The sequence below is a fragment of the Ruditapes philippinarum genome, unplaced genomic scaffold, assembly GCF_026571515.1.
Source record: "Ruditapes philippinarum isolate M1 unplaced genomic scaffold, ASM2657151v2 ctg2457_1_1_1_1, whole genome shotgun sequence".
Classification (NCBI taxonomy): Eukaryota; Metazoa; Mollusca; class Bivalvia; order Venerida; family Veneridae; genus Ruditapes; species Ruditapes philippinarum.
In genome coordinates this window covers 382,693-408,876 of record NW_026861299.1, presented here as the reverse complement: position 1 = coordinate 408,876, position 26,184 = coordinate 382,693, and the positions used below count along the sequence as shown (strand labels likewise).

General features: G+C 31.5%; 1 protein-coding gene across 7 annotated transcripts in view; it reads right to left on the bottom strand.

Annotated features, from left to right (window-relative positions):
* Positions 1–26,184, bottom strand: part of LOC132715172 (WD repeat-containing protein 93-like) — a 61,976-nt gene that overhangs the window by 33,128 nt on the left and 2,664 nt on the right. For 3 of the 7 annotated variants that reach the window (XM_060698157.1, XM_060698154.1, XM_060698152.1), the window contains exons 3-11: positions 25,919–25,989; positions 25,627–25,702; positions 23,774–23,907; positions 22,119–22,238; positions 15,700–15,789; positions 10,701–10,776; positions 6,021–6,207; positions 3,791–3,939; positions 684–815 (exon numbers count right to left, since the gene is read on the bottom strand). In XM_060698157.1, the coding sequence (XP_060554140.1) occupies positions 684–815; positions 3,791–3,939; positions 6,021–6,207; positions 10,701–10,776; positions 15,700–15,789; positions 22,119–22,238; positions 23,774–23,907; positions 25,627–25,702; positions 25,919–25,989 (1,035 nt within the window). Of the gene's footprint in view, positions 1–683; positions 816–3,790; positions 3,940–6,020; positions 6,208–10,700; positions 10,777–15,699; positions 15,790–19,365; positions 19,435–20,430; positions 20,518–21,258; positions 21,328–22,118; positions 22,239–23,773; positions 23,908–25,626; positions 25,703–25,918; positions 25,990–26,184 lie in introns of all 7 variants that reach the window. The other 4 variants (XM_060698155.1, XM_060698153.1, XM_060698156.1 and 1 more) reach the window with 4 other exon arrangements.

Genomic DNA, 26,184 nt, shown 5'->3' with positions numbered 1-26,184 from the left:
CATCTTTAAATGATTCTAAAAAATCTTTTGTTTTAGGAACACAAGCTATATGACTGAGTTGGAATACAGTTAATAGTATCTATGCCTATAAATGAAGCAGACAGATACACTCATTTTTGCATTAATCCTGAAATTTAATTTGTCTTTTCACAAATTGTTATACTTTTTTATTCTTTGAAGCGCTGATGTTGACTACCTTTTAAAATGAAAGTTTTGTGACTAAATTGCTGTTTCCCAGACAACTTGACATATTGTAGCTACTTATTAAAGTTTTGCAAAAATCAGAAAATATCTTTCTTTGTTTTGGCATCTTATTGTGACAGTTTTGCAAAAACCTAAATAAACTTTTCAGAAAAATTGTCCCTATGCAATTAGTCCCACCCATAAATCCATGGATCTTGACTAATGATCCGTACATCCTTTGTTGACACAATACTGAAGTTAACTTAAGTTAATTCAACCAAATATAAGAGCCATGTCGACCCTAGACTGTTCATCTGAAGCCTTTTGCCTGGTCCTACTTTGTACAATGCAGAAAAAGGTGTGTAATGTGAGTGTACTATATCAGCTCATGTAAGCAAAGAACTAAATACATGTAATAGCAACCCACAGAAGTGATGAGTCAGCATATCAATTTTTTTGTTTCAATTGCCATAAAAACACAGAGTAAAATTACAACTTACCCATATGTCTGTCCCACACAACCAAATTTCCATTTTCCAGTCCAATAGCTATCACATTGGTGTCAGGAGAAACCTCGGAACTTGTGATTTTACACGTAAAAGGCCAAACAAGATCTGGTTTGAACTCTATATCTAATACACAGGGGAAAAAATGTAAGGTTATCACATAAACAAGAGGGCCATGATGGCCCTGAGGTCGCTCACCTGTATATAAGCCCCCCAACGTTGCAGGGCCAATTTAACCCAAGGGCTTTTATTTGCACAAACTCGGTAGACACCCATAAGAAGATGTTTCATGCTAAACATCTAAGCTCTAGCTCATTGGGCTTTTTGAAAGAAGATTTTTTTAAAGTTTTTACTATAATACACATATAGTTAAAAACAATGACACCCCTGGGGCCGGGCCAGTTTTGACCCCAGAGCTTTTATTTGAACAAACTTTGTAGACACTTACTAGAAGATGTTTCATGCTTAATATCTAAACTCTAGCTATTTGGGTTTTTTCAAAGAAGATTTTTAAGTTTTTGCTATACACATATGAAGAAAATCAATGACCCCTGGGGCGGGGCCAATTTTGACCCCAGGTCTTTTATTTGAACAAACTTTGTAGACTGTGACTCACTTAAAGATGTTTCATGCTTAATATCTTAACTCTAGCTATTTGGGTTTTTTCAAAGAAGATTTTTTAAGTTTTTGCTATACACATATAAGGAAAATCAATGACCCCAAGGGGGCTGTGCCAATTTTGACCCCAGGGCTTTTATTTGAACAAACTTGGTAGACACCTATTAGAACATGTTTGATGCTAAATATCTTAGCCATAGCTCTTTGAGTTCTTTAAAAGAAGATTTTTTAAGTTTTTAATATATGCATATAGGGAAATCAATGATCCCCCGGGGCGGGGCCAATTTTGACCCCAGGGCTTTTATTTGAACAAACTTGGTAGACACTTATTAAAACATGTTTCATGCTAAATATCTTAGCTGTAGCTCTTTTGGTTCTTTAAAAGAAGATTTCTTAAGTTTTTACTATATGCATATAGGAAAAATCAATGACCCCCGGGGCGGGGCCAATTTTGACCCCAGGGCTTTTTATTTGAACAAACTTGTAGACACTTATTAGAACATGTTTCATGCTAAAAATCTTAGCTCTAGCTCTTTTGGTTCTTTAAAAGAAGATTTTTAAGGTTTTTACTAGTATGCATATTGGGAAAATAAATGACCCCCGGGGCAGGGCCAATTTTGACCCCAGGGCTTTCATTTTAAGAAACTTGGTAGACACCCATTAGAACATGTTTCATGCTAAATATCTTAGCTCTAGCTCTTTTGGTTCTTTAAAAGATGATTTTTTAAGTTTTTACTATATGTATATAGGGAAAATCAATGACCCCCCGGGGCGGGGCCAATTTTGACCCCAGGGCTTTTATTTGAACAAACTTGGTAGACACTCACTAGAAGATGTTTCATGCCAAATATCTAAGCTCTAGCTTTATGGTTTTTTAAAAAGATTTTTAAGTTTTTACTATATGTATATAGGGAAAATCAATGACCCCCCGGGGCGGGGCCAATTTTGATCCAAGGGCTTTTATTTGAACAAACTTGGTAGACACTTATTAGAACATGTTTCATGCTAAATATCTTAGCTTTAACTCTTTTTGGTTCTTTAAAGAAAGATTTTTTAAGTTTTTACTATATGCATATAGGGAAAAATCAATGACCCCCGGGGCGGGGCCAATTTTGACCCTAGGCTTTTATTTTAAACAAACTTGGTAGACACCCATTAGAACATGTTTCATGCTAAATATCTTAGCTCTAGCTCTTTTGGTTCTTTAAAAGAAAGATTTTTTTAAGTTTTTACTATATGTATATAGGGAAAATCAATGACCCCCGGGGCGTGGCCAATTTTGACCCCAGGGCTTTTATTTGAACAAACTTGGTAGACACTCACTAGAAGATGTTTCATGCCAAATATCTAAGCTCTAGCTCTTATGGTTTTTTAAAAGAAGATATTTAAAGTTTTTTCTTTCGGTTGCCATGGCAACCAGAGTTCTGCATGGAATTAAATTCTTTGAACAATTTTTAAAGGTGACCACCAAAGGAACATTCCTGTGAAGTTTGGATGAAATTGGCTTAGTGGTTTATGAGGAGATGTCATTTAAAGTAAAAGTTTACGGACGGACGGACGGACGGACGACGGACGGACGCCGGACGAAAAGCGATCACAAAAGCTCACCCTGTCACTTTGTGACAGGTGAGCTAAAAACATGCATATATACATGTAATTTTATAATAATTCAAATAAATTTCTCGAATTGGAATTGGCTTAAACACTTAGTATACTATAATGCTGTATATACTATAAAGAACTAAAGCACCCACAAGTAACAATGTATTTCTTTATTGTAGACTGTTATCTACATATGTGCATAAAAATTCATTATTGTGTTTTGTTCTTTATGGCATATTTCTTGGTTCATGTGTCTTTCAAAAAAATTATTAAAAGTTACCAAGCTTATAATGATGACTTTATATTTGAATTATTTTCTATTACACAGCCATTGAACATCTGGTATCATCTTATTTATGTACCCATTTTTTTTTTGCGCGCTTCTTTCAAAACAGTCTATATTTGCTGGGTTTTTTTTATGACATGTCGTTAATAACAAATTTGTACGATATATACAGGAGAATATAGCCTTGCTGACAGAAATATAAATGTCTCCATTTCATTGAGAATCTATTCTTCCATATATTATCCTGTCAGGAACTTGTATAACTAATAATATATATATATGTAGGATAAGAAATAATATGTTTTATATGACAATAAATGTTCATATAGCACAATATGATTCTGTCCAAAACAATTATGTCTATAAATAAACAGAATCATTCTGGGAATGGAGGAAAATAATGTGAAATAATCTAATTTTTTTAATTTTGAATTTGAAATGAAGAAAGTGATTATAAAGGAAAAGTGGGCAAATATTTTTACGATGTTTATATTTGAAACGTGCAATTTTAGTGTGTTTATAATGAAGAAATGGGCAATACACTTTTGGAGGTTTTTTTTCATTAGAAAAAGGGCAATGCTTCTTAAGAGTTTACCTTTAGATGTCTTTATTAATGAATACTGCATCAAAGTGGTGGAGCCTGGCCACCAGACTGCCACAGTTGTTGGTCTCCCCTCTAGACTGACTTGTTCCAATCCCTGTGGTAACATGCGACCAGCTGTCAGGAAATGAAAGTTTGGATACCTGTCACAGGAAATAAATTTAGACAAGATGTTTACCACATATAATAATCATTTTGTCACCTTAATTCAATTACGGGTTATCTTCTTATATAATATAATAGGAGTTAACACATTATTGCACTAAGGTGACTATATATATATCACTTACTAGAATAACATCTTCAATATGTAGCATTATCAAGGAACAGTGCTTTTTTCTGGTCCATTTGATGACCAATATAAATGGGTCATGTTCCAAAATTCCCAATTCAAGGAAAAAAAATTAAAAAAAAAAAAAAAATTATTGTCATTTTGTTACATTTAACTGCATTGTGCCATAAAAAATTGTAATACTGCATTCCAAATTGTAATATGTGCTTATGAGTGAAATATAAAGTTTAATTAACCAAATATTTGCAGATTTCTTTGTTTGTTTGTTTGTTTACAATATGTTGCCAGTTTTTCCAAATTTGTCTAAAACATAAAAATTCCAAATTCTGGGGTCCTGTTCCCAAGTTGCTGAAAGAGAACCCTGTGAAATGACCACATACATGTACATGTATCTTAAACTATAGTATCATAACCTTCAATTAAGGCAACAATATCAAATGATAAAATTTGATAGTCAATCTAATTTGGACGTATTGCACCTTTTTATTTGTTTGCGATGTAATTAATAATTCATTTTTAATATATGAATACACAACAATAAAGACAATACAACAGCATATGAAAATTGAGTAGATTCTTTAATTTACATATCATAAAAACACTATGATCTTAATTATCTTAATTATTACATCAAAGGTTAAACGCAAAACTGGCATATCTTGCTAATTACGTTCACTGAATTAACGACATTTTGACATTGACCCATTGATGTACGTGACATTTCATACAGAAAAATGTTTAACCACAAATTAAATTAATCAAAATCATGTCATAAAAACCTTCTAAACATTTCAAAGTTATATATCACCCCACCTCTATAATAAATGGATGTGGTTCTGCGGTCAAAGGTTTTATAATGGTAAATGATGGAACATTTTTTTCAATAATTTGCTATATGTTATAATAACATTGTTATACTAATCAGCTGTTATTCTCAGAGCTATTACAAAGCATTTTTTCTCTATATTTCATAATTAATGAGGTCAAATATTTGCATGTATTATTTACCACTGTTTGCCTATAGTACAGATATATTGTTAACAAAACACCGAGCGAAAAGTGTTTTAGTTTATCTTATGTAAGCATCTAGCTTATTCTAAAACATCTCAACATGAACAGTTAGACATACCATGCTTCTCTATTTATTGTACATCATATAAAAGTGTGTACCCGCTGTCCCCCATCCAAACAATGTACCCTATCACAACTTATTTCAATGAGTGGCAGAAACCATTCATGGATTTAAAATGATGCTATGCTGCTGTATAAACATGCAAAATTAGACTGAGCCTACAATATTTTCAATTTTGTTGTTTTGGACGTTCTTTAGGAATTCTTATTTTTTTAATTTTTTTAATGATGTACAGCTAGAAGAAATGCATAATATTACTTGAAGAAATTTTGATATTTCTGAATAAAGTTATCCATAACTGTTTCATGTATATTCACATATATTGTATAAATGTAAATGATTTGAAATTTAATTAAAGTTAGCTCCTAAAACACTACAGAAGAAATAAGTAGATCTGAACTTCAGTCAGATTGTGTAAATTGTTGATGTCAGCCATTGGTCATAAATGTCAATGAGCTGTTGTCACTTTCTAAGGTTGTATGGTTATATATAAAACTCCCAAGCTTCAAAAATGAACGAATATCAAAAAGTAAGTGCAGCTATCAGAGTGAAATGACAGTTTGTACAATAATTTATAACATCCTAACACATTCAAAATCACTGAATGAATTCAAACTGTACAGTTTTACATGGAAATTGAAATTCAAGCTCATTTCTTTCTTTAAAATCTGTAATATTACATTTACTTTAACTGGAATATGCGCATTTTTCAACATATTAATTTTGTAAAACACACCTGCTTATGTGTCTGATCTTTTATTTAAGTGATTTGAATCAGACTTTAATATGTGCACACTTACTGTTGTAATTTTTCCATATTTTCGTCATCTTCAGGGAGATATTTGAGAAGGTTGTCATGGATATGATCAAATACTGACTGCCGTAGATCAAGGTGAGCTTGTGTAAACAGTAAGTTATGTCCTGTACCAATCACATCATTACTCTCAACTTTCTGACATGTAGCTAGAAGATTGGCCACTGATGAACCTACAGAATATAAAAGAGCTTTTAGTATAGTAAAACCTGTCTAGAAAGACCAGTTTAAGAGAATGTACAAAAAAAGGACATAGTCTTTGCTGACAGGTGGTTTTTAAAAAAAAACAATTAGTTATATACTGTAATAATTATTGTTCTTATCAATAATTTAATACCCTAAGAAAACTGTTCTATTATGATGTGATTTTAATCTGTTCTTTTTCATGTCTGGACGATATAAACACAGTATTTTGACTGTAAAGCGATCTATTAGATCTACATTTTCATGAGATATAGATTAAAATGCCCCTCCATGCATTATTTCAAACCCATATGGGCACATGAGTATAGAAGCACTGCCATTCTGTAAGCTAGCAGGATAACTTCCTCACATAAAAAAATCCAAAGTCCTTGACAGAATACGAACCTACAGCAGTGAGAGGCAAGTGGCTTGCAGTCAACGTCCTTAACCACTTGGCCACGGACTCAATCATGTGAGCATACCTTAAACAGCTCATGAATAAAAACAGTCACAAAAACACCCTTAAACCCTATTAACAATCAGCCTTTTTCTCAAGAACTCTTTATTCATATTAAATGTTCTATTTTTTGGTTTCTGAAAATTGTACTCATTGGTAATACACCTTCACCGTCATTTGTTTTTTGGCCTTAAATGGTAAAGATATAACGATAAAGTTTTTTGTATAAATAAAATACAGCTTTGTTTGTTTATGTTTTGCTTCTTGCATGACAAATCATTTCACATTCACAAATGCTTTCTCCATGTGATAAGCATCTTAAAAGCTCTTAATCCATTATTTTAAACATTATAAAACACGGTTTTGCCCCTTTTTTACAGAAAAAATCATAGTAATTACTTAGGCTTACTATGCCTTTAATTCATCATAAATTTAAATTCAACAATCAATCAACAAATAAGTTATAACCACAGATTGAAATGCATGTCTGCAAGAAGAATGTCTAAAGAACAGTTTTATGTTAATGATAATACATTACTTAATTAACTAACAGACAAACTTTAAAACTGATTCGTAATTTTGTTCCTTAAAAGTAGCATATATTTAGATCCAGAAAAAAAACAACACACTATATTAGGGAAAACAACACCAAATTTATCATACCAACATAAGTCATCATCAACATAAAATGACATTTCTATTTGAAAGGTTAAAAATCATTTTTAATGAATGAGATAAAATTAATGTTTCTTCAACAATCTGAAGGGGGTTTAAGGTCAAGTTTGTGACCCTAATTAAAGAAGTCAAGTGACTCTGGAAGCCATTAAGACTTATACAAGCATTATTTCCTCAGTGCAGTTTTACCAGACTCATATGGAAAAGTCTACATAATTTTATTAAATCTTTATCACAAAAGACAATGCATAGATACCTGCTGACCTGTCTAATTCTAATTATCAGATTACTGGATACATTAAGAATTTCTGCACATGCTTTTAACAAAAGAGCACATGGTTAAATCTATTGTTATTCAAATAAAAGGTCAGAATACATATCTATCAATACTAAGTTCTAGCCTTTACAGTTAAAAATGGCTTTTAGTTTATTCATAACAGTTATAAATGAGCTTTAAACAGTACAGAATCTAACAATAGCATTTTACTCAAAGCAAGATTTTTTGGTCAATTTAAGATATTTCTTCAGTCTAAACACCCTTACAAATGAAAAACCACAAGAGCAAATAATCAAATTTCAATTAAGATAATTGTATTCAGCTAAATGCAAATTAACAATTCCTTGATTTTCAAAGTTAATCTGTCAGATGTATTAAAAAATCTCTTTGAACTCTGTTTATGTTTATTTGTTTCTGACAATAACCTAACAATTTCAAATGACATTAAAAGAAATTATCTGATTATGAACTGATGCAACCTGACTGTGACTTCTTATTGTAAATCAACAGATCTAAGTGGCATTATGCCTTTCAAGAGTAAATGGCGGGTGTACAGGTCAAAAACGAAAGCAAGCTTTACACTTAGTGGTTGTGGTTTTCAATATTATATTGCTTGCCAATAAAAAAAGTTTTTGCAGTAAAAGGCAATACAAGAATCTCTGTATTTTTAAAGTGAACTAGTTGTTTGATACCCTTGAATATTACAGCAATGTTTACATGACATAATTTATGGTAAAGTGAACAAGTGGATAGGAATGAATTTTTTTAGATTTTTTAAGTTTTTTAGTGCTTGCCTATAATACAAAACATTGACAGTTAAGGGCCATAATTCAAATAAAATCTTTGACAGAATTACCTTCTCCTGGACATGTTTGGGAATCATGATTGTAAACAAGTATTCCAACTTTCAAAATTAATATCTCAAACAGTTCAGTCAAAAAGTGGACTGGTACTAAAAACTTAACCAAGATTCTAAGTCGATAAAAGGCCTTAATTTTTAAACAAATCCTTGACAGAGTTACCTTCTCTTGCGTACAGATGGGGGTAATGATGTGAAATAGCATTAAAAGTTTCAAAGCAATATCTCAAGGGTTAAGGCAATAAGTGGATTTTACCCATATTCAATGTATTTTCTAAGTCAAAAAGGGGCATAATTCTGTCAAAAACCTTGAACAGAGTTATGTCCTCTTGTCTGTTGATGAAGGTCGTGATGGTAAACAAGTATGGTCAGTTTAAAAGCAATACCTCCAATGGTTTTGAAATAAAGTGAGGTGGTACAAAAAACTTAACCAAGCTCAATACACTTTCTAAGTCAAAAAAGGGCCATAATTCTGTCAAAAACCTTGACAGAGTTATGTACTCTTGTCTGTAGATGGAGGTTATGATGGTGAACAAGTATGGTAAGTTTCAAAGCCATACTTGTAATACTTCTGAAATAAAGTGGGGTGGTACGAAAAACTTAACCAAGGTGTGACGCCAACGCTAACGCCGACGCCGACGCCGGGGCGAGTAGGATAGCTCCCCTTTTCATAGAAAAGTCGAGCTAAAAAATGAAAGCAAGCTTTACACTTTGTGATTGTGCTTTTCAATATTATAGTCTAGTACATGACTGTGCATAGTCAATTACCCACTGTGACTCAGAAAATTCTAAAAATATCACCACAGTCTTATTATTATAAAAGGGATATAAAGCATTTTCCAGTCCAGACCCACAATCCTTTGCAAGAGATTCATTGGCCTTTGAAATTGGTTGATTTCCACCATCTTGTTTTTTGTAACCTGATGTGCTAACATTAATTTTTTATCCATTACCAATAATAATTAACATCTTCCTAATCTGTATGCTTTTATATATTTTATTTTTGCAAGTACTTTTTGTTACTTCTTTTGATTCCTGTAACAAATTCAAGAAAACAAGGTGCCAGGTGTACAAATCGGATAAATATGTCTCACGTCAAACACATTAGAAAATATAAATATAGCATAATGTAATTTTATCTAGCCACCACAAAAAGCATCAGTTTATTTGGGTCTCAGATTTGTGAGCTTCAATTACAGACTTCTTGTGTGTTTTTATAATCAACCAACATGGTATAGGTAAAATGATGACTTGCTTAGGCTTTACTGCTGGGGGAAGACATAATAAAATATCACATGTATCAGTGCTAGAGTATTGTATCTCATGCATTATTTAAATGAAGTTACAAATATCTTGCTATATGGCAACTAAATGTCACTGTAATACCAATGTGTGACATTTACAACAACACTTTAGTCCTCTATATCAAGTTGTTTTTTTTATATACCATACATTACTTGTGTCATCTCATGTTAACTCTATTTGAAATACAGCAGCTCAGGTGGTGGAATGAAAGGTGTTTTTTTTTATAAATTACAGGAACCTCATAAAAAATCATATTTTTATTGTAAACTTGATTTATAACTTGTGTAGGAGGTGTAATAGTTGTTTCCTTTATAATCAATAAGACAACTTAGATAATTTACAGCCAGTCTGGGGCCGTCAAGGCTGATTGCTGTTATTTAAAGTGCCTAATTTAGATCACTAATGGGTTTGAACCCTGTCAGGAGTGTTGAATTCTATTATATAAGGAAACCAGTCAGCTGCCCCAGTACAGTCCTTGGTGATGACTATGCCAACTTGACTGAAGTACCAGATATGAATAAATATAGTGGCTCCAGAGGAGTAAAGGGACTTTTGTGTAACTTTTTACTTTAAGTCAGTGACCTTAACCACTCAGTTATGGAGGCCCCTGTATAAAATTATTCATTATAACATACACCTTATTTCATTAAACAACTTACTAAAACAATTTGAACCCTTTACCTACAGGAGCTAAATGTGTTAAGCTAATAAGCCACCAGTATAGTCTGCCAGGCCAGTCTGTGCATGTCCATGCAGTCTGACCAGGCTCTATAATACTGGTAGTAGCTCAATTTGTGTATTTCGATATAAAAATCCCTTAAACTTTGCATGAACTGTTCCAGATTCTAAGATGGGCAAGTCCATTACAGAAATTCAGGAGGTCATGGGTGAATACTTTAGCATATATTACCTGCAAGAGGAGGTGATGGTTTAACCTTCATGACCAGCTGTGGTGACCCAAACTTATATTCACCGGACAAAGGATCCTAGATAGAGAAAACATACATTATAAATTATTATAAACCATGATAAATCTTACAAGGCGTATACACATAAAATAAAAAGAAAAGTCAATAAAAAACAATTTTAAACAAGAATAAAAAAAGAAACATTTTTATATTATGGAAAAAACAATTAACATGCAAATATTAACTATGAGGTATGAGTATTAAACAGATACTAAAATACTATTTGATTTACATTATTATAGAAAACATTTAAGACTTCTATAAAAATACAATTTAATTTCCTGGTTTGTCAAAAATTATTTTATTGTCACTACAGAATAAAATGTCAGTACTTGTATAGATTTATTGAAAACAATTTATCATATTTGAAAAGAAATACTCCTTGATCAACTAATAACTCATGTCAATATATAAACAAAGTGTTTAAACATAACACATTATTTATCTGATTTCTAGCAACAACAACAACAACACCTTGCCAGTATATCGTAAGTAAAAAGCCAGACCACATGCACATCTGTGCAGTCTCAACATAACTATGTATACAATGTTTGTGTAAATCTTAGCGTTTTTTATATAGAAATTCCTTAAAGATATAAAAGTACTATATTCATTTTTAGGCACAATACTTTTTTTGCAGGCATTTATTGAAATCTAGGAAATTTTTACAAAATATGTGTAATTTGAATAACGGAATGCACAAACTTATACATGTATATAATGTTTAGGAAGCTGCATTCTTTATAAGTCGGGTTAACCTGATTTTGTCCTTTCTTTAAAAACCTTTTTTTAATGATACAAATATTCATACAGTGTTTACCTATAGTGCAAGAGTTTAAAACATTTTTACCATTAACCCTTTCCCTCATGAGCATATTGTGAAAAATGGCCGTTTTCACTGAAAAGCCTCCTGTTACAAGTTCAAACTCAGCTATGAAACTATGAAAAATGCTTCAATACTAATCAAACTTGGCACAAATGTTGACTGGACCATTGCCTTTGTAACGACATGCTCAGTCTTAAATTTCCTGTTACCATGACAACGAGGGGACATCTCAAAATTGCCAAAAATCACTATTTTGCCTTGATTTTTTCCATCAAAATTGATTTCAAAGTGCTGCAACTTCTAAATGGATTGAGATAGAGTCGAAGGCTTTTCAGCGTTGGTTACACATTACCTTATGATCAGTCTGGGGTCATCTATAGCCGCTCACAAGTCCAAAATTTTCTTGGCGATGAGGGGGACAGCCACCCCCTCCAAACCCCGCAAACAGAAGGGGGCACATCCCCCTTCTGGCAACCCTCTTTTGGATGGGGGGCAGCGCCGAAAAAGTGCTCACTTTTTTTAGCAACATTTCTCAAATGAAAACATGTGTTTGGGGCCCAAATAGGACATTTTTTCACTATTTCAGGCCTAAAAAAAAGGGGGGGGGGGTCGAAAGTGCGTTGTTTCGCGTTTATATGAGGTAAAGGGTTAACTATACGATTTATCAAAAGTGGGGTAGGTCCCATTAATATAAAGAGAGATTATCTACAGACAGACAGAGAGCCAATCTGTTAATTTTTAGTCCACCTCAGAGCCAATAACTGTCATAAATTGAACCAGAATCTTAAGTAAAAATGTAATTCAATATTTTTGACACCACAAAATAACAATTTTACTACAATTATTTGATTTCATTGTAAACCAAAGAAGAGAAATTATTTTAATTCTAATACAGACTTATGTGATAATTATAATGTTTATTTGTGGTAATTAAAAACACATAAATATTCATTAAACAACCAGAATATACTTAAAGCCTGAATATATAATTACACTGATAATATTAACATAAAACTATTTCACAATTTTCAGTATTATGAACTGTAAAACAGTAAAATTATAGAAAATGTTACTCAGAAACGAGAAAATGCTGATTATAAATAATTAATATAAATGATTATAATTAAGCACAATTTATCTTAATAAATTTTTAATACAAAGAGTTTTATGATATAAATAATGTGATAAATATGTAAAATTTTGATAAATCAACGAAAATGTACCAGTTACCCTGCAAGCAAATTAGTAGATAAGCTGATAACAGTATACTAGGAGAATTAAATGACAGGGGGATGCAAAAACAACTGTCACTATTGCCAGAGAATTGTCCCACAGCCTGCACTGACAAGTGAACCTTTTTTCCAGAATTCATTTTATAAATATCATTTTGACAAGTGAAGAAATGCTTCATGATAAATATAGGGTAATTAAAATCTAATTTTGCCTAGGATACTGTAAAATATTTTGGTTATTTAAAAAAAAAAATCCAGAAAAAAAGAAATCCCCTTTATCCTACTCTAATGTTTGCTCTTTTTTATTAAATTCTAGATATTTAGTAATGAGTTGAAATGTACAGATTGCTGCTGGTCGGCCTGGCTGTAAACTACTGGCTGGTTCTCAAATATCAAAACTGACAAAGAATCCCCAGAACTCAGCCTAAACGTCCCCACTCTAACTGAACACTGATCCTTACATAAAATTGTTTACATACTTATAGTTATTACAAGTATTCAAAGGTGACCTTAGTCAGAAATTTGAATTCAAGTTAACATACAATTTTTACTATAATAATAATAATAATAATAATTATAATTATAATAATAATAATAATGAAAGTAATAATAATAATGATGAGAATGATGATGAAGAGAATATTAATATTATTAATATTAATAATAATAATGATAAATGATAGTGATAATAATAATAAGAATAATGATGATTTAATGGCAATTTTGACATAACATGTGTATTTTATACAATTAATAATTTTACTCCCAACAAATGTTATATTAGTATAAGAATACCCTACAATAAAAGAATAATGCTATCACATTTTAAGGGTCTACTCCCAATATTGATGTAATATCCTACTGAATTTTAGAATGTTACTATTGTATCATTTATAGTCTAAATGTTAGATCTACAAAATAATTGATTATAATATCATTGTACTTTAACAGCTAGAGTAAGAAAACATAATGAACTAGTAATAGATTGATTACTGACATCATTCATTATAATTGATCATCTCTAAGAATTCAGAGATAAGTTTTTTGTCACTATCAAATATCAATATCTTTAGCAACCTAAAAATATCAAGAAAATCACGTTATCAAAAAAATAAATAAAAATAATAATATTATAAAAAACAAAATAAAAAAACGTGTATAAATTTTGACATTGAAGTATGCAAAAACTTTTTTCTCTCTCAAATAACAATAATGGTTATGCATTTGAAAAGAAAAATCACAAAAAATCACATAGACTGCATGACACAAATACAAAACTTTTTTACATATATGGTTCAATGTGGAACACTTCAAATAGTCAGTTACTTGCTGTGTTTAAGTGTGCTGTGAGGTAACAAACCAAATGACACGTGAGGTAAATACAACCAATCATAACTGATGTGTGACTGTTGGTGCTATGACAGAGCATTTTAATAATTTAAAGTATGATTCTCAGACAAATGATAGCTATATTATAATACACCAATTAATTGTAACCCCTGCTACCACCCCACTCCACCCTGCTACCCCCATCCCAGGGGATTGTAGGACTTTGTAAAGCATGGCCCAAACTGGAAGTGTGTAAAATAATAAAGTTTCAGCAAAATGCCCTGCAATGCTGGTTAAACATATCTGATGGTAATTTTTGACAGCAAAAAACTAGACCATGGTAGTGAACCTGAACCGAGTCTGTAGACAGACAGAAGGTTAAATCTTAATTTCCCTTGCAATTGACTGCAGTGAACTGCTGGAACTGATTGTCAAAATTATGTTTTGCCAACAGTATGGAGCAAGGCTCAGTCTGCGCCTCTGTGAAATGAGACTGACTAGGGTTTATACTGAAAGTACCTCAATAATTGTATTTCCATACTGAAACCCCTTAAACTTTGAATGTACTGTTCAAATTCCAAGCTTGGCTAATGCATTATACTAATGGGAAAACTAATGATTCTTAAAATAAGTGTTGATTGAAAAACAAGAAATTTATATAAATCACAGGTTTATAACTCTATCTTGTTTGATACAGAATTACAAATTCATCTATCAGGAAAAATATTCAAAGGTTGATAATTATCATATTAAACTATGGAATAATTTTACCTAAAGGGAAATGCCTGCTAAATGCCAATAATTACTGCCATTCACTGATTGCTAAATTCAAATTGCTTTCTAGTATTGTTTGTAAGCAATTGCTGTCAGGTAATTGTTTATGAACTGTTGCTGATTGCTTACTGCCAGTATTATGCTAGCTACCTCACTAATGATAATCCTGCTTTATCTTTCAGACTATACTTTACTAGCATTGGATGCTTGCGGACAGATGTGCATTGTCAACTGAAAATTTTATAGCTGCATCCTGTCAGTTAATGAAAGAACAACAAATGAAATGGAGTCCATTTCTTTTTTTAATTTATTTTCTTGTAGACAGCTTGACTTTTGTTTAATTTAAAAACTGCATTGTATAATATTTTTGATTAGTATAGTTACATGACAAAATGAAAGATTTTGGTGTAAAACAGACTTTAGATATCAAAGTTAATATACTTAAAAGAACTCAATTATATACCAATTAGTAAATGGCAAGTCCACATTAAATGTCTCATTGGTGTAAGGGAGACAACTCTAGTTAGAACTATTGTATTGTGATATCAACAGTGATAGATCGTATGTGTATCATATCAATATAGAAGAAAACACTACTTTAGTAAATAGAAGATAAACCCCATTCAACCAAAATTACTGTGGTTAAATACATTTCTGTGAAGTTAAGGACAATTCTAATTTGATTAAACAGAAAATAGAACAGACATTATTTGGGTACCTGTTTAAAATTGAATGTGAAAGGTTAGGGAAATACATGTATGTTATGACATCATGACTTACTCTTGGTGTATCTAAATTCAACATTGTGGGATCTGTGCCCAAGTTATTGGACTCAGAACCCTGCAAGGACTTTCCACTGGCTGGTCTGGACTACATGTATGTACAGAAATACATTTATATTAAAAGTATATACATGTGTATTTTAGAGAATTTAATAATTAGGTAATTAACACCAAACACTTTTAAAATTCATACATGTGTAAATTAAAATTTACAACCTATCACTTAAAGGTCAGCAGACATTTTCACAAAAAATCTTAAGATTTATCTTAAGTTTTTGACTTACGATAATCGTAAGTTAAATCTTAAGTCATTTTCACAAAGCCACTCGTAAGTAAAAATTTTATCTTAAGATAAAACTAGAAATGTGTCCATAGGACACGGGTGCCCCCACCGCGCCACTGTTCTGTCAATCTTTTTACTAAGTCAAGGGAAATAACTCTACAAATACTGGATAAATCCACAAGCTAAACCCCGGTGCAAATCTAAATTGCTGAGCAACCTGCCCATAAGGTTTAATGACTATGTCAAATCCTTTTTGAGTAACTTGTGACACAAGTTGAAAATTGCAAAAAATTTCTAAGTGAAGGGCTATAACTCTAAAAATACTGAATAAATCCAGACAAAATACCTGGTGCACAACTGCACATACTGATCAATATTCCTGTAAAGTTACATGACTCTAAGTCAAATACTTTTTGAGTTACATGCAACACATGTTGAAAATTGCAAAATTTTACTAAGTCAAGGGCAATAACTCTGAAAATACTAAAAATATCCAGACGAAAATACCCAGGTGCACAACTACACATGCTGATCAACATTCCTGTAAAGTTTCATGACTCTAGGTCAAATACTTTTTGAGTTACATGCGACACAAGTTGAAAATTGCAAAATTTTACTAAGTCAAGGGCAATAACTCTAAAAATACTAAAAATATCCAGACGAAAATACCCAGGTGCACAACAACACATGCTGATCAACATTCCTGTAAAGTTTCATGACTCTAGGTCAAATACTTTTTGAGTTACATGCGACACAAGTTGAAAATTGCAAAATTTTACTATGTCAAGGGCAATAACTCTGAAAATACTAAAAATGTCCAGACGAAAATACCCAGGTGCACAACTACACATGCTGATCAACATTCCTGTAAAGTTTCATGACTCTAGGTCAAATATTTTTTGAGTTACATGCGACACAAAAGTGAACGGACGGACGGACGGACGGACAAGGGTAAATCTAAATGCCCGCCACTAACGTGGGGGCACAAAAATCACTTACGATAAATCTTACGACAAAAACATCCCTAGCAACGTTCATTTGATAGTGATGTGCATGCTCTATATTTGATTCCGGTTTTAAAATCAAGTAATCAAGAGCTTGAATATCTATTGTACACAATCAAATTTCAATAAGAACAAAAAATGGTTCAAACTGATATAATTTATATCTTGATTGAAATAATTATATATCTAAAAGATTCAGAAAAAGGTCTACTATGTTATAAATAAATAAAAAAGTACCACTTGTACATGCTGGCAATTAAATCAAACTCACCAATTGTACAAATTATAAGTTTTCAATAATACAGTATAGTTCACATTTAAACTATTCATAACCCTCTCCATCGTGACGTCATCAAGTCATGACGTCACAAATGTTTATGTTGAAAAATAATTATACCTCAATTTGTGTTATTTGTAGCATACTGTTTGCTTAATATTTATTTGTCCTCCAACTTTTTGTTTGTTTTTATGCAGTTTAGGTAAGACATACATGATATTTTACCCTTAAGAGAGAAAAAATTACACTTACCAACGGGGAAGACCTATCGTAAAGTTACGACAGATTTTGCACTTAAGATTTTCTTAAGATTTTTTGTGAAAAGGAAATTTATCGTAAGATTTCTCTTACGACAAAAGATTGTCGTAAGATTTTTTGTGAAAATGTCTGCAGTATTGTTTGATTTTATTGGCAAGTCAATTATGCATACATTATAACCTGCCTTTAAATATTCAACCTAACATCTATTAATATCAATATACTTTTCAAAAATAAATTTTGAATATTTTTTAAATAGTTCTATAATGAGCTTAACAAAAGCTAAAATCGATAGTAGCTGACTGGAGATAAGGTGTTGGCGTTACAGAGATCATCAGTTTGAGTCCACCTGGCAGATTACATTTTGTTTTATTATTTTTTTACAATCTTTCCATATCTTAATAATATTATATAGAAAAAAATAATTGGTAAATAGAAATTCACAGATCAATACAAGCCAGATTTAGCTCTAAATACATAATTATTACCATTAAACCATGCTGTTTGTAAATGCAATTGTAAAAATTCAAAGGATGGATTGGATTCATTTAAATGACAATAACAAAGAAGTTTGTCCTAAATGTCAAAAATACAATTACTACAATGTAATACTTGTCAGTGGGCCCTCAAAAGTATGTGAAAGGACGGAAAAAACAACGAGGGACCTAACATGCCATAATCTGAAAATTGGTTAAATTCAAACTCACAAAATGACCATTATGCTAAATAAGATATTTTGTATCATATACTTGTTTAACTGCTGATTTAGTCTCTCTATGTGTAACAAACACATGTGAAAACCTTTTGAAAATTTATGTATTCTATTCTCTGACCATAGAGTAAGTATGCAATTGACTGTTTAATAAAATCAGACAAAAACTGAGCTGACAAAAAAACTGGATATTGACATGACCATTGCTGGTAATAATTGATAAATATTTGAAGACAAGAAAATAAGCAGAAGCTGGTATAAAATTACACTGCAAAAAAGTTACTTCACAAGATTTTAAACATAAGGCTTTATTTTTGTACAGTAAATGAACACATATACAGGTACATTATCATACATATCATAGCTTGGTCAAGGTTTAGCACAGAATAGTCTTCAAATTCAAGTTAAAGAAAGTACCAGCATAGTCAAGAGTTTTGAGTACAATATACTTAAGTTCACAGCAATTACATGTAGTCATAAGTTTAGCATAAAATATATTGAAGATACTCTCTCTGCAAGAGAAACAAGCTTTTTTATATTAAAAAATCCATAATGATACATAGTAATGAGAAATTATCAAGTATTATATTTTCAATGAAAATAATCACAGAATTTTTCAAACATGGTGTGTCCATGGACCATTTTGAGCTCATTGTAGTTTTGAGTGGTCTTTATACCAAAACTGACGTGAAACTAGACTGCCATAAAGTGTTCATATGTTCTAGGACTGAGGCTTCAATGTTAAAGACATCCATCTTAGAGATAATATGTACAGCTTGTACTTAATAGGGTATTTTGAAGGAGTAAAAAATGCCTGAATAATACAGAAGACCAAATTTTTATTTTATTAAAGTTATCAAATTACCACAAATGGAAATTCTTAAATGGTTGCTGAGTTATAGAAGTCCTCATGATGAAAAATGGCTGTCCTGTAACCAAAATATGTGTAAGGGAAAACTAATTTGATAACGCAAATATCTATCAGTCACTTAATGATTTAGGCATGAACAATACTGTTACCTAGTTGGGAAAAGATTATAAAAATTAATTATTTATAACTTTTAAACCCCAGTTCTTTGATAATTTCTCATTTTTATACACATAATAAATCATATATTTAACACAGATACATTGAATGCTTTCTTGCGTTTCCGGCCACCATGTTGCTTTTTTAAGGGCAGCAATGCTGATTCTATCACCTATATAATTATAGTAACACATACAATTATACCATTTAATATCACGTGATCTTTACATGGCAGTTTCTTTAACAAACTAGACAAAAATTGTCATACGTTATATAAGTAACACATAGGATTGCAAGTCACTGTAAAATAGTATTTTTACAAGGGATGATAATATTCACATTATTCACAAACCTGTGTGCTATTTATTTTATTACCCAGAACAAATACTTCAAAGCGACACTGTTTCTATAAGCTTTTATTTTTCAGCTTTTTAGTGTGAAAAAGTACTGTTACATAATTTTTAGTCACATGGTACACTTGAATTAACAGTAAAAATAACTCCCATTGGCCTATGGGAAATTAACATTAAAAAATTTTTGAGGGGTAATATATTACAAAAAAAATTAACATGACAGAATATTTTAAAGATTTAAAGCAGCTCATGCCTCAAGATGAAAGATATAAATCTTCAAAACATCAAACTTACAATCCATGTAAAACTTTGAATGTATTTCGCAAAAAAATTACAGAATTTACTTTCTTTTTCATGAATTTCTACACTATTTCTAAAAGAGTGCCTTGGGATGTAATCATTTATTTGTAAATTTGACAATAATTATACTAATTAAAACATCTTTTTCATGAAAATTAACAAACTAATCTGTACATTTTGTACAAAATGATTTTTTTTAATAAAATAAAATATTGCAGCATCATGCAGTAGGGGGTGTTCCATAAACCATTCTATTTATAAACAAGCTTGACCTAAAATAAATATCACCATTGAATTTATGTTTATGCAACAAACACCAAAATATCAACCAAACACTATCATAATATACTATATAAACCTGGCAAATAAATGAACCAACAGCGATTTTTTAAACAATGCTTTTATGCTTTGAAATTGCATCCTAATTATGCAAACCCAGCCATGCAAGAAGCCCATGTGCATTTCATTCACTTAATAGCCTGCCAATTTTACCAGCCAAACGTGCAGTTTCTTACTTTCTTGCGAGAATTTTGCATTTGAGAATTTCTTACAAATGCATTGAACTTGACAGACTTGGCAGAATTCATAGATGACGCTAGACTCTGTTTGAATTGATAATTATTAATACAGTATTGTATAAAGTTATATCACTATGCTATAAATATAAAATGTTAAAACTAAAATAATAAAACCTATTGTTTGCCGTTAAATTATCAATAGAAACTTACTATTGTCTAGGATAAAGACTACGCTTAGTCGTAAAATAATAGATGGAAAAATAACAACTACATGTACTTATAAAAGCTGGCCAGCAATACAATAAAGTTCAACAACCTAAATGCATTCTATGTTTAAACTAGTCAACCCTTTTGCTATTTAGGTGATCGTTTTTACACTAAGGTAGTCAAATTATTCAATGTTAAAGCTGGCATGCTACATTAAATGAGCCACACCATGACAAAACCAACGTTACAAGTGCGTTTACGAACAGCATGGATCGGGACCAGCCTGCGCATCAGCGCAGTCTGATCAGGATCCATGCTGTTCGCTATCAGTTTCTCTACTTGTAAAAGAGTTGGTAAGCGAACAGCATGGATCCTGATCAGACTGCGCAGATGCGCAGGCTGGTCTGGATCCATGCTGGTAGCATACACACTATGTTGGTTTTGTCATGACGCATCTCAAATGTCATCTTAAAAGACTACTTTACAGTAAAAATGTTAATCAAATAAAAGCTGGCCAATTAATGAATATCTTAAAACAATATATTCTACAAATATAGTAAATCCACCTTAATGCTGGCTGACAACAATAAAAACCTGCCTACATTCTAGCTATTTTACCGTTTTAACAAGAGACTGTCTTTCGGGCTGAGCAAAAGTCACTTTGGATCGAGTAGGTTCAGAAATTTTCTATCAAACAAGGCAAAGTTTAATTCAGTATGTTACTCAACTGCCGTGTAATTACTCTGTTATTACTCAACAGAAGAAAATCAACTTTAATGTTATGTAAAATTTGTTAAATGAAATATGTAACTTCAAATAAAGCAAATTCTTTATTATATAGCAGTATATACACTTCTGAAGAGGTGAACAATCCATCAATAAACTTAACACATAAAATGATACAACCACAATGCCACCTGTTACAGGCAGTAACTTAATAAAATTAAATTAGTGTTGTGGCTGTTATGCACTTCACTTCTCAATAGAATGAATAACCTTGTGACTGAGAATGTTCAAGATATTGATAAAAACATTTATTTTCAACTTATTATGATTAAAAATAAGGGTAACATATAGAATATGTTCATGTAGGTTCATTACTAAACATATTGAACTTGATGTAAAATAAAATAATATTGCCAGAGACTTGCAGCTTGCATAATATGACTTTTTAACCCTCTCACCTCTATGTGATCACCATACCTTTAGCTAGAAACATTTTAATACATTAATCTCAATCTCTAAATAATGAGTAATTTGGAAACTCTCTAAACATATTTTTCAGCCTTCTTACAGAATGGATTAGAATCCACTTATTACTGGCTAATCTACATTACAGATTCTCTTCAATTAAGTATCAATCAAATCAAGAATTATAAAAGCAAAGATCAATTGCCATAAACAAAATAAAATCAATCTGTTATTGAAAACAATCTTATAACTTTGATAAAAGTATGTTATTATAGAAACATAATTACCTGAGACTGTTCAGCAGTATCTAGAGGAGCCACGGAGTTAGCCACAGATATAACACTTGGTTCATCTGTATCAGCTTTGCTGGGGGCCACATCACTAGGGGCAACAGATTCCGCATCCATCTAATTTGTAGTAAAATCACAAATTTCATTATTCTTGTCTGCTAAATTTCTTCGTTTTTTTTTGTGGGATGAAAGTGTTTGATGATTTTGTTAATGAGGTATACAGAGATAAACATGTATTTGTGTACACCATGTAAAATTCCAAGTGTGATAACAACAAAAACAACATTTAAAATGGGTATGATATTACTGTTTGAATTATATAAATGGTACATTATTACATTAAAATTAATACATAAAATCTACACATTTCTTTAACCAAATATTTTAGTCACATTTAGCAACAGACATTAAAATGAAACCATTAGAAAACCAAATCTGTTCAACTCAATAGTGCCTATCAATCATTTCAATTTTGTTAACATTAAGTTGCAAATAAATCGGGAAAAATGAAACATGAAATTCAATGTTTTCCTAATGGCACATGATAATTTTTCTTCAAACAAAGAGGCAAGACATAGTTCACATACACATAAATGAAAAATCAAATAAATAATACCATAGTAAACAGAAACAGAATCACAGTTAAAGATAATGCCCACACTGAAGAGGTAGGATAATTGACTACTACACTTTTGAACTGTATTTATTACATGCTTTTCGGTGGTTTAAAGAAATATATCAGTGATATAAAACTGGTAATTTCACTGTTTGAAGCAGTGAAATTACCACTTTGATAATTTCACTGTTTTGAATTTAAGCCCCTTACGTTGTTTCAGTAAAATACCAGCGTGCACAGTACTGGGTACCAACTTAATGACGTGACGTCGTAAATGACGTCACGTTGTATTATTATTTGGTGCGCTTTTCATTCAGTATTAGGTTAAATGTCTTTTTAAAACGTTTCTTTGCATGTAATAAAAAGAAAATTTGTTTAGTTTAGTGTAAGATTGTAATATATTTCACCTTGTGAACACCAAAAGTTCATATTTCACTCGTGGCTGCGCCACTCGTGAAATATACCTTTTGGTGCTCACTCGGTGAAATATATTACGATCTTACACTCAACTAAACAAATATCCTCTATATAACTCATTATAAATATTAATATCTTGATACCAAAGTGGATAGTTTCATAGAAATATACTCATTTATTAATTTCAATACATACTCATTCATAATTTCAAAGTCAAAGAATAATAGTTCATATAATTTGTCACCTTAGTGCAGTCACTCCTTATATAATTTAATAGGAGTTAACCTGTTTCTGCTCTAAGTGATAGTTCATATAACTGTGACATTTCATATAACTGTGACATTTCATATAACTGTGACATATCATATAATTGTTATATTTCATATAATTGTGATATTTCATATAAATGTGATATTTCATATAACTGTGATATTTCATATAACTGTGACATTTCATATAACTGTGATATTTCATATAATTGTTATATTTCATATAATTGTGATATTTCATATAAATGTGATATTTCATATAATTGTTATATTTCATATAATTGTGATATTTCATATAAATGTGATATTTCATATAAATGTGATATTTCATATAACAGTGATATTTTCACCTCTGACATGGCCTCCTCTTTCTTCTCCTTGTCTTCTTTCTTTTTAATAGCTGCTGTTATTGTTTCAAGGTCACTGACCCATGTATCTTTTGGCAACTTGTGAACTTCTAACCACATGTCATGACTTGATGGATCTATGTATAAACAAAGGATCTGAATCAAACAGAATTAGGTTTCCTATATTAAATAATAGGTAAATTCCTTTAAAAATATAAATACAGAAGAATATTTCCCTATTACTTTCAATACAAACAGGAGGCAACAACAAGAGCTGTCAGAAGGACAGCGCGCTCGACTTTTTTAGTGCTTGCCTATAAAACAAAACTTTGACAGTTAAGGGCACACAAGACTTTAACTAGGAATTTCTAAGTACAAATCAAGAAACATTTTCACAGAGTTATCTTCTCTTGCTTACAGATAGGTCTCATGATGGCACATAAGAACTCCAACTTCCAAAGTAATATCTCAAATGGTTAAGTCAACAAGTGGACAAGAATGAAAATCTTAACTGAGTTTCTAAGTCAAAAAGGGCCATAATTCAAATAAAATCCTTAACAGAATTACCTTCTCCTGCCCATGTTTTGGGACCATGATGGTAAACAAGTATTCCAACTTTCAAATTAATATCTCAAACAGTTCAGTCAAAAAGTGGACTGGTACTAAAAACTTAACCAAGATTCTAAGTCGATAAAAGGCCTTAATTTTTAAAACAAATCCTTGACAGAGTTACCTTCTCTTGCGTACAGATGGGGTAATGATGTGAAATAGCATTAAAAGTTTCAAAGCAATATCTCAAAGGGTTAAGGCAATAAGTGGATTTTACCCATATTCAATGTATTTTCTAAGTCAAAAAGGGGCATAATTCTGTCAAAAACCTTGACAGAGTTATGTCCTCTTGTCTGTTGATGAAGGTCGTGATGGTAAACAAGTATGGTCAGTTTCAAAGCAATACCTCCAATGGTTTTGAAATAAAGTGAGGTGGTACAAAAAACTTAACCAAGCTCAATACACTTTCTAAGTCAAAAAAGGGCCCTAATTCTGTCAAAAACCTTGACAGAGTTATGTACTCTTGTCTGTAGATGGAGGTTATGATGGTGAACAAGTATGGTAAGTTTCAAAGCCATACTTGTAATACTTCTGAAATAAAGTGGGGTGGTACGAAAAACTTAACCAAGGTGTGACGCCAACGCTAACGCCGACGCCGACGCCGGGGCGAGTAGGATAGCTCCCCTTTTCATAGAAAAGTCGAGCTAAAAATGGCACTAAATTCCCAAACAATAATTTAATCAATTCATGAAACCCTAACAAAATGTGCCAGGGCAATAAATGACAATATTTAAGAAAATTCAGTCTAAATCCCAGGAAATTAGAAAGTGTTGCAAACAGATGAGTATTATTATCCATTATATTAATTTTTTTTTGGAGGGTGGGGTTGCCTTTAACGTCGCACCAACATAGAATAGGTCATATGGCGACTTTCCAGCTATACAGGAACATTATTTAAGGCACAAACAGGCACCTGAGTAGAATCACAGAAGTTCCCTAAGCTATCTGGATAGCTTCCTCACATGAAAGAATCCAAAGTCCCTGTCGAGATTTGAAACAACAGCTGTGAGGAGAAAGTGGTTCGAAGTCAAAGACCTTAACCACTCGGCCTAATGAAAAAACATAATAGATCTATATACATGTATAAGAAAAAGAGAAATACAAAAATAAATTGATCCATAGGGGATTTGAACCAATGCGCTTCTTGTGAAATTTTGTAATTTTACTGTAACAGCTTACTCCACACTATATAAATTCAAAAGCTCCCAAAACATTGAACTGTAAAGAAATCAAATTAAAGTTCTTACTTTCCATGACCACGCCCATATAGTCCCCATCTGTTGATGCCTCTATTTTACTGACCAGTAGCTTGTTGTCAGATTCCTAGATAAAGATAGTCATAACAAAGATTCATATTCAAAATGTAACAAGCATTTTAAACTCTTATAAAAAGTACTTTTACTATATTTTGTAAATATTTTTCCTTACATTTTTTCTGTAATGCCAGATGAAGAGGGCGAAATAATACAACAGACTATGTGTGAATTTAAAAATGGCAGACAGATTTTTTTTCAATTGCAATACTTAACATTTTCTTACCTGAGAATTTAGAACTTTGACCAAGAATAACTTGTTAGCACTTTGGGAAAATGCAAACAGTCTTCCTACCCCTGAAAATATAAACAATCTCAGATATTAACTAAAACAAGAGGTACCTTGTCAGTGGACAGCAGACTAGATTATTCTCAGTGCTTGATAGTCAAACAAAAGCACAAATAATGTAGAATTAACAAAGAGAAGGATTTCATTTAAGAAATATTAAGCCATAAGTTATGAGTCTTAGATAGTTACATTGTTACAAAAGT